General features: G+C 34.5%; 1 protein-coding gene across 6 annotated transcripts; it reads right to left on the bottom strand.

Annotated features, from left to right (window-relative positions):
- Positions 1–4255: 4255 nt before the first annotated feature.
- Positions 4256–7072, bottom strand: LOC145059262 (uncharacterized). 6 transcript variants are annotated; one of them, XM_079007119.1, is made up of 5 exons: positions 6950–7072; positions 6261–6472; positions 4957–6020; positions 4583–4666; positions 4256–4476 (listed from the first exon to the last, which is right to left on the bottom strand). In XM_079007119.1, the coding sequence occupies exons 2-3, from the start codon at positions 6387–6389 to the stop codon at positions 5919–5921; spliced, it is 231 nt and encodes a 76-aa protein (XP_078863245.1). In that variant the 5' UTR covers positions 6390–6472; positions 6950–7072; the 3' UTR covers positions 4256–4476; positions 4583–4666; positions 4957–5918. The 6 variants fall into 6 exon arrangements, with proteins under 6 accessions (XP_078863245.1, XP_078863246.1, XP_078863243.1 ...); XM_079007120.1 differs by having other exon boundaries at positions 4256–4503; XM_079007117.1 differs by having other exon boundaries at positions 4583–4725.
- Positions 7073–9294: the final 2222 nt, after the last annotated feature.

Genomic DNA, 9294 nt, shown 5'->3' on the forward strand with positions numbered 1-9294 from the left:
GCTGTGATTTAACAACTATATAAGGGGCTGTGATTTTTGATGTTACACACATTGCAAACTTTGATTTCAGAATGAAATCATCAATTTGACAACAAACATTTGACAGCAAACATGAAGGGTTTTGTAATTTCAGAAAAAAAAAACAAAGAGGAAGAGGAAGAACGAGCGGCAATTTGTATTAGGGAAGCAGGAGAAGAAATTGCATCGGTCAAGAAGGGTGATTTCAGATAAAATTTGTATTAGGGAGCAGGAGAAGAAATTTGTATTAGGGAGCGGCAATTTGTGATTTCAGATAAAATAAAGCAAAAAAAAACACGCAGTTACCTTGTCGTCGCTGGAGAAGTCGTCGCAGCGTCGTCGCCGGAGAAGATGGGTTGCGTCGTCGTTGGAGAAGATGAGGAGGGAGGCGATCAACACTTGGCGATGGAGAAGAAGAAGACGGGAGAAGCTAATGTCTAGGTTATTAGCGATAGCGAAGGAGGCGAGTGAGGGCAAAGGGCAAAAAAGAAAACGCGTAGCTAATTTCCAGTCAGGAGGGTTTTTTTGGCTTACTGGGTAAGCGTAATGGGCTGACCGAGTAAGCTTTATTTTGTATTTATCAAACATCCGACTGCTGACCGAGTCAGCAGTCAGCACTGACTGGACTCGGCCAGCTTAAATCAAACAACCCCTAAGCTTTGTTATGATACGATCAAATTTGAAAATAAATTACTTTTTGCTTGTCTATGAAACATGGCAATTTAATATATATATATATATATATATATATATATATATATATATATATATATATATATATATATATACACACACACTTAAAGAATAAGCTAGCAACTGCATGCCAAATACAACCTTAATCTATTATCACCGTCAAACATAAGGATGACAATTTTGACCAATTTACTTACATGGGCTAAATATGTTGTATTTTATCTCTTACGACTCAAATGAGAGAAATAAAACTCTTACCGACCATGAACAAGGTTGGCCCTAAAGACGTTTAAAGTGTTTCATCGCACAGGGCGCTAAAAAAAATAGGCCCTGAAAATCATTCTATTTACATAGCATTATATTATTGACTTTTATTAAGAAAATTATTGAAATATAGCTGGTTAAAAGTGGCATCCCCATTTTTACGGCCAGAAAAGACCGATTTTGTTTATGTTTTATAAAAATCAGAGTATCTCTTTTAATAAAAACATTGCGGAATTTGTTCACAGAAAAACAACTGTGACATCCCCATTTTCACGGCCAGAAAAGACCGATTTTTGTTTATGCTTTATAAAAATCTGAGTACCTCTTTTAATAAAAATGTTGCGGAATTTGTTCCCGGTAAAACATGATAATCGCGTTATCAAAGCACTTCCGAAGAAAAGTATTTTTATTCATTTTAAAACATTTGGGATGTCATCGTCAATACAGAAACATAAGCATAAACATAACTTACATTTATTATCACTAGTGATTTATATCTCCTTAATATCTCAGTGTAATGTGACTTCATATCAACACCTGTGATATAAATAAACTGAGTGGGTCAGGTCGGGAAACCTGGTGAGTACATAGGGTTTTCAACCCACAATAATATAATTATTATGTTTAAACAATCAAATAATCAACCTAATTACCCATCCCCATTATCTTCTTTATTCTTAAGGATCTACCCTAAGAATCAGCTATTTCTCATTCATTCATTCCTAAGGATCATCCGAAGGAAACAACATGAAGTCCATTGTTGCCAATGACACATTGGTCAAGCGCAACTGCTAATCTTGTCACTTAGGCGCAGCTGCCAGAATTGGGACATTTTCTATGAGGCACTTCTGCCGGTATTGACCTTTAAACGCTACTGTCATGGTCATAAGGCTCCCTATTAGGCGTAGCTGCCGATACTGTCCTTAGAGCGCAGCTGCTAGGACGTTTACCGTAGATCTAAAACATCTACGGGTTGTGGCGCAACTGTCAGTGCTCATCTATAGGGTACTAGGTCCACTGCTGCCAATGTATACCTATAGGGCACTAGGTCCATGCTACTAATGTTCCTTTATTTCAGCTTTTATCCCTCATCATTTATCTACCCATGTTTTACCCAACATATTTTGTAGATATAAAATACTTTATACAGTTTACATCATTTAAAACATGTATAAAAATCTTTCACCAGCATAGACAGCAAGTATTCAGACAATATGCACACATAGCACGTAATTTATAATAAAATATTTCATATCTATGTGTAAGATGAAAGGGACCATGCACTCACCTGAGTAGGTGGTGACTCAGCACTCGGACAACGGTTCGATACTCTCAAAACAATTTCCTTCGATAAAACCTAGTATCAATACCACTAGGGTTTAGTCTAACGATAACCACGATTAATTAATGATCCAACTATTATTATTATTATATAAGCATTAAATAACACTCAATATAACTCATAATAATAGCCCAAATACTTATTATAAGGTCCTAATAACATTACTATATTAAAACATAAGCTATACTAAAGATAGGTTAGGCGTAGCTCACTTACAACGGGTTTTCTCGAAAACCGGGTTTCGCTGGACCAGCGTTCCCGAGCCGAAAGGCTCTTTTCTCGGAGCCTTCGGGCGCTTCGGGGCTTCTGCCTCGTGCTAGGGAGTTACCCTAGGGTTTGAGGGGTTAAGGAGGCTTAGAGAAAGAGAGTTTAGAAAGAAAAAGAAGAGGGTTGAGGGGTGAGGAAGTTGGAATGCCCGACACCTCTATTTATAGGGGTGCTGAATGACCTACTCGCCGAGTTGGTGCATGTGGCAACCTTCTGGTGGTGCCACATGTTCAATTTTGGTGGTGCCACGTCACCCCCTATCGCGTATCAGCCTTCAAACTTAGAAAAATCATATCTCTCGCATATGAGCTCCGTTTTCGACGTTCTTTATATCCACGCGTAGGTAAAATCAAGATCTACAACTTTCATTTAGACTCCGTCGGCAAATTCTCGTCCGATCTTAAATTTAACAGTAGGAGGCGTTTAGACTGTTAAATGACCGCGAAGAATTCGTAACTCCTTCATACGGACTCTGTTTTCGTCTATCTTTTTACCGTTGAGTTCCTATTAATGAGATATTAAACTCTCATTTAGGTCGCGTAAGCCAAAAACCGCTTGAACTAAAATTCGAGTTTCGGGCTGTACACTGCTAAGCCGAAACTTTGAAAAATCATAACTTCCTCATACGAAGTCAGATTTGGGCGTTCTTTTTATGGATTTTCTCGGTTTAACATATTCTACGACTTTCGTTTAGATCATTAAGTCTAAAAAGTCCTCCATCGTAAATTCACTATTTACGTCTCCCGGTGTCGTGCCGTTTTTGCCGTAAAACTTCGGCGGGCCATAACTTCTTCGTTATAACTCGGATTTTGGCGTTCTTTATATGTACAGAAACCTTGTAACATATACTAAAACTTGGTTAAGAATATTTATTCTAAATAACCTTTTGCCAAAAAGTCATTTTCGACACTTATTGCCTCTAAATTGACTAGCCCGGATCTACGGGCGTTACATTAAAGGCGTGTGACTTAGTATCTACTTATTTTTTGTTATGTTTCTTTCTAACTTTTTGTTAGACTTCAGTAAAAAAAAACGAAATATCTTCTCCGAAATTCCGGATTTGTTTATCGGATTTCAGATGTCCTTAAAATTTTGGAATAACTTTTTTCCCTCCTAAATCCAAATTTTCTTTCATCTGAAAATAACATTTTATATGTTTATGTGACATAAAGTTAGTTTGAAATAACATATTTAGACCATGTTTATTGGTGATCTCGAAGACAATTGGTTGTCAATATTTACATTGGTGGAAAAAGTAAGTAATAATATCCTCTACATTTTAATTTCTCTGTATATAAACTATTTCCATGTGCTATTAGGTGGCAACCCAATGAAAGGAAAAAAATGATCTGACAATTTAGGATCGCAACCAAAACTCAGGGGCTGTTTGATAGTTACTGACTCGGTAAGCTCTGACTGAGTCAGAACCTGACTGGGTTTGGAGTCTGACTGAATCCACATCTGACTGAAACCATATTGTTTGATTATGCGACTGACTGAATGACTGTGCTGATTGTTAAAAATGACAATTTTACCCTTTTGTTCTATTTTTTTTAGTGGCATGAAAAAAAAAAAAAACAAAAGAACCCAAAAAGTACATTGCCATGTAGCGTAGGTTTTAAAAGAAACTAACCAACATACTAAAATACATAGCTATGTAGTGCATGGATAAAAAAGAAAAAAAAAAGTACATTGTATTTTTAATTGCTTTTTTCACAAATTTCTTTGAAATAACCTAAATAACAAAATATACAAAATATCATATAAAATCTAAATTAAACATAATAATTACAATTTACAAATTCTATAAACAACATTGATCGTAAAGACCGGATTCCAACACATTGTGAGCCGTTATAATAGAATCTGATCAAGTTGTGATGAACAAACATCTGGGACAAAAACAATCAAAATTGGCCCTGTTTGGTTCAGCCAATGACAATATTCAGGTAGACAAGCTTTATGCATTGCTGAAAACAAAAAGATCAAGAAACTCACTTGTTCCTAGTACATGGTCGGTTGAAGATGAAGCTACCAATGAGTACCCTCCTGTCTATATTGCACCTGAAACTGATTCTTCGACTAAACCATGGGTTTTATGGTCAGATGGATGTACTTTTCTAAAAGACAACAATCAAGCACTTCCTATCCAACAAAAGCATCAATTGGATTCAGCAATCCCGCAATTGAAAAGAAATCGATTTTGTGTGAAAAAGTATATCATCACAGTTTCAAATTGATAGACTCAGAAGAAAACACCAAACAATGGATTGATGAGACATTTGATTTTACGAAACATATATGTAATTTCACTAAACATACATTTGATTTCAGAAAAAAAAAAACAAAGAAATCAAAGGATAAAAATTTACCGGCGATGGGGCTGCCCGCTGCTGTGAAGATGGTGGTCGGTGGGAGGGTTAGAGGCAAAAGAAGTCATTGTGGGAGCAGGAGAAGGGGTGTCCGATGTTTGAGGAAGAATCGATTGAGTTATATCTTGCGTTCATCCATCAATTTGGCGACGAGGAAGAAAGAAGTGAAGAACGAACGTGTTTTGGGATAAGGGTAAATGAGGGAAATCAAGAAAAAGAACCGAGTCAGCTTCTTTTTTGTATTGAACTGAGTCCGGAGGTGGGTCAGTAGCTTCTTACTGGGCCAGACAAATTTACTTTGTATCAAACAAGCTGACGGGGCCGAATCAGCAAAAAAGTGCTGAGAGGACCCAATCAGCAAGTTATCAATCAGACCCTCATTTTTAACTTTCCACGTGTCACATAGAAAAGGATTATGTTTTATTTTTATTTTTCATATTAATATTAATATTAACAATTGTTTATTAAATAAATATATATGTTAAAAAATTATATCAAAATTTATGGTTTTTAATTACCTATAAATAGAATACAATATTAATATATTTTTATGAATATTTTAAACTCTCATATAAAATACTATTTTAATTATTTTAGGTTGTTTGATAAAGTAAAATATTGAGATTGATTATTATTATTGGTTGTATTGGTGGATAAGAAGAAAAATATTATTTAATAAAAGATTGAGTTGTGATTGGATTGCTGATAAACATAGTCTTGGGACATGATGGTCATTTTGGTAAACCAACAGAAGTTGGGTTATTTCCCCATACTCCCAAATTTCGAATGGATATTTTTGTGATTATCCCCATACCATCAATTGCCGAATTTCTTGATTACAACTACAATATTCAAGATACTAGAATTACAATAAATTTATTGGAAGCACTTTTATTACACTTTAATAAGCACATAACATGAAGTAAAAAGCATGTTCACGAGTAGGCTGTAATAGGTTATGATCATTGTGTGGCTCGCTTGCGAGCTATCTCCCGAGCCATTTCTCTTAGTTCCTCTGGGGATTGTGGCCTTGGCCCCTCCGGAGGGTACACAACATATTGTCGCTTCAAAAAGTGAAACATTTCAAAAATTAACCAATCTCTTATAATCAAAAACATTTTTAATACTTTTTAGAACTTTAAATGTGAAAATTAGTGGTTGTCTTTTTTCTTTTAAGGATATGTTAAGTAAAGGGTTAATCACATAATTAGGTAACTAACTATGTAAAGTGTTTTACATATACCATTGTAGCAAATACTAGGAGTGAATACTGTTTAAAGCTAAAATTGTGATGAGATACTTACAACGCCCATGAATTTGTGAAGATTGTTAGTGTTATTGGCGAAGAAATACATAAGACCAATCGGAACTGTAACATAAACAGCAAACTTTGCAATCTCCAATACACCTTTAGAAGCCCCTAACGATGTCATTGTTAAATCAAATCCGATTTGAAACAGTGGCTCAACGAAACCCTAACTTGGCGTTGCAAGTGTGAAGTTTATTTGCTTGGTCCCTTAAAAAGAGGAAAGACAAATCAACTTTATTTATTATTTAAGCAAAAACAATTTGAAAAAATTTACTAATGGATGTCAGTGTAATGAAGTCGGTTCTAAAAGTAATTTCTTTCTAGAAGGAACCTCTCATTGGCATCTAGTCGAACAGGTTACGTGCATGAATGAACAGATGACAAATTTGCCAAATTCCCCAAATTCACTTCTTTGTTTGTTCAAGTCATTTGTCTATAGGCATAATAACGAATCTGAAAACCAAAAACCCAGACAAAACTCGATGAACTAGATCCACTCTAGTCCAGAAGTGATTCCCCAGGTTTTATAAGATTGAACAGACGAAAACTCAAGATACCCATTTCTCAATTTTCGAAAACACCCACTACAATCCAGAAGCGATTAATTAATGGGATTTTTTCGGAATATGGTCTTTTATCGTTGAGAGGAGGGAAGAGAAACATTGCAGGTTAGCAAAGACTTACAGAGATATTCGGCGACTTCTGAATCTGAACTATGAAAACTTCGTGTTCGTGATCTTTTCTGAAATCAGAGCTCAAGAGGTGAAGGGGAGACGGATGAATTAAACCTTGTATAATCAATTTTTATACTATATAATAATTATTATATATATATTATGGAAATTGTTTGTTATAAATAGTAAACTTCTACAACTTTTGTCTATTTCAGTTCTGGACTTTATTTTGTTTTATTTGGGAGAGCTGCCTCTATACTTTGTTATTTTTGGTCCTCATTTTTTTAGGCATTTTGACACTTTTGGTTCTTCTAATCAATATTTTTATATTTTTTAGGAACCTTTTAATATTTAAAGTTTGGCCATAAAACTTTAACGGTTTAACAACTTTGATCCCTTTTCTATTTAGAAACCTTTTAATATTTAAAGTTTGGCCACAAAACTTTAATGGTTTGACAACTTTGGTCCTCATTTTTTAGCCATTTTGACACTTTTGGTCCTTGTAATCGATATTTTTACATTTTTAGGAACCTTTTAATATTTAAAGTTTGGTCACAAAACTTTAACGTTTTGACAACTTTGATCCCTTTTCTAAAATTTTTGTCTATTGTCCCTGGACTTTATGTTGTTTTTTTGGCAGAATTGGTCCCTGTACTTTGGCAACTTTGGTCTTCATTTTTTAGCCATTTTGACACTTTTGGTTCTTGTAATCGATGTTTTTACATTTTTTAGGACCCTTTTAATATTTAAAATTGGTCACAAAACTTTAACGGTTTGACAACTTTGATCAATTTTCTATTTAGGAACCTTTTAATATTTAAAGTTTGACCACAAAACTTTAACGGTTTGACAACTTTAACGGACTTTATGTTGTTTTTTTGGCAGAATTGGTCCCTGTACATTGGCAACTTTGGTCCTCAATTTTTAGCCATTTTGACACTTTTGGTTCTTGTAATCGATATTTTTACATTTTTTAGGAACCTTTTAATATTTAAAGTTTGGCCACAAAACTTTAACGGTTTGACAACTTTGATCCATTTTCTATTTGGGAACCTTTTAATATTTAAAGTTTGGCCACAAAACTTTAACGGTTTGACAACTTTGGTCCTCATTTTTTAGCCATTTTGACACTTTTGGTCATTGTAATCGATATTTTTATATTTTTTAGGAACCTTTTAATATTTAAAGTTTGGCCACAAAACTTTAACGGTTTGACAACTTTGATCCCTTTTTTATTTAGGAACCTTTTAATATTTAAAGTTTGACCACAAAACTTTAACGGTTTGACAACTTTGGTCCTCAATTTTTAGCCATTTTGACACTTTTGGTCTTTATATTCAATATTTTTATATTTTTTAGGAACCTTTTAATATTTAAAGTTTGGCCACAAAACCTTAACGGTTTGACAACTTTGATCCCTTTTCTATTTAGGAACCTTTTAATATTTAAAGTTTGACCACAAAACTTTAACGGTTCGACAACTTTGATCCCTTTTCTAAAAACTTGCTACTTCCTACGGCTTTAATTCCTTAGCCATTTTGACACTTCTGGTCCTTGCAGTCAAAACTTTTATATTTTTTCATAAAAACATGAACAAAAGGGTCCGGGGCAAAGCCCGGGCTTGTCATCCTTGCACTTTCTACGTCTGTCATATTTATCGATTCGGAAATAACATTGAAAGTATTTGGTCCCCGCGTAGCGGGGGTAACCTTTCTAGTTATAATTAAAATACAATAAGTAAATTGACCTTATTACCCTTAAATACCAATACACTTTTTTACATATAAAGCCTAATATCCTAACCCTCTCTAATCTGATTAGGAAATCACACATACCATACAACAAAATCAAGCGGTTCACATAGAACTGAAGTGTCCAATTCTTTTCTATCAAAACTATCAAAAAGAGTTGTTGAAACTTCATTGACTCTTGATATTTATGGAGTTAAACTTCTTTCATGATTCATTTCTATTTCATCCAAAATAGCCAAAAAAAATGATTCTTCCTTCATTATTTTGTGATTTACTAATCTCATTCTTGAACTTCATCACCAAAACATCCCAAAAAAACCTACGCCTAATTAAGTGATCAAAATGACTCAAAAAGAACACCCAAAACCAAGGAACAAGAATGCCAAGGTCTTCGTGAACACACCACCAGAACCATCCATGACAACATTGTTTTGACCACACACTAAAAAAACAATGAAGTTTCAGAACACTACCAAAAATAACAACCCACTTTTGCTAACCCCTTTGAAACACAATCACCAACACGCTCCAATGACTCATCAACTTCGAGGGTTAAATAGTTAAGATGATTCTTAAATTAGCCATTTGCATAGAGTAAGACGAT

Source organism: Lactuca serriola, chromosome 6, assembly GCF_051521515.1.
Source record: "Lactuca serriola cultivar US96UC23 chromosome 6, Lser_US96UC23_V15, whole genome shotgun sequence".
Taxonomy (NCBI): domain Eukaryota; kingdom Viridiplantae; phylum Streptophyta; class Magnoliopsida; order Asterales; family Asteraceae; genus Lactuca; species Lactuca serriola.

Bases quoted from the DNA above. Each gene is read 5' to 3' on its own strand.
- LOC145059262 (XM_079007119.1), bottom strand. From the start codon at position 6,389: ATGACATCGTTAGGGGCTTCTAAAGGTGTATTGGAGATTGCAAAGTTT. The intron at 6,021-6,260 runs GTAAGTATCTCA...CACTTTTTGAAG, and splicing joins TTCACAAATTCATGGGCGTT to CGACAATATGTTGTGTACCC.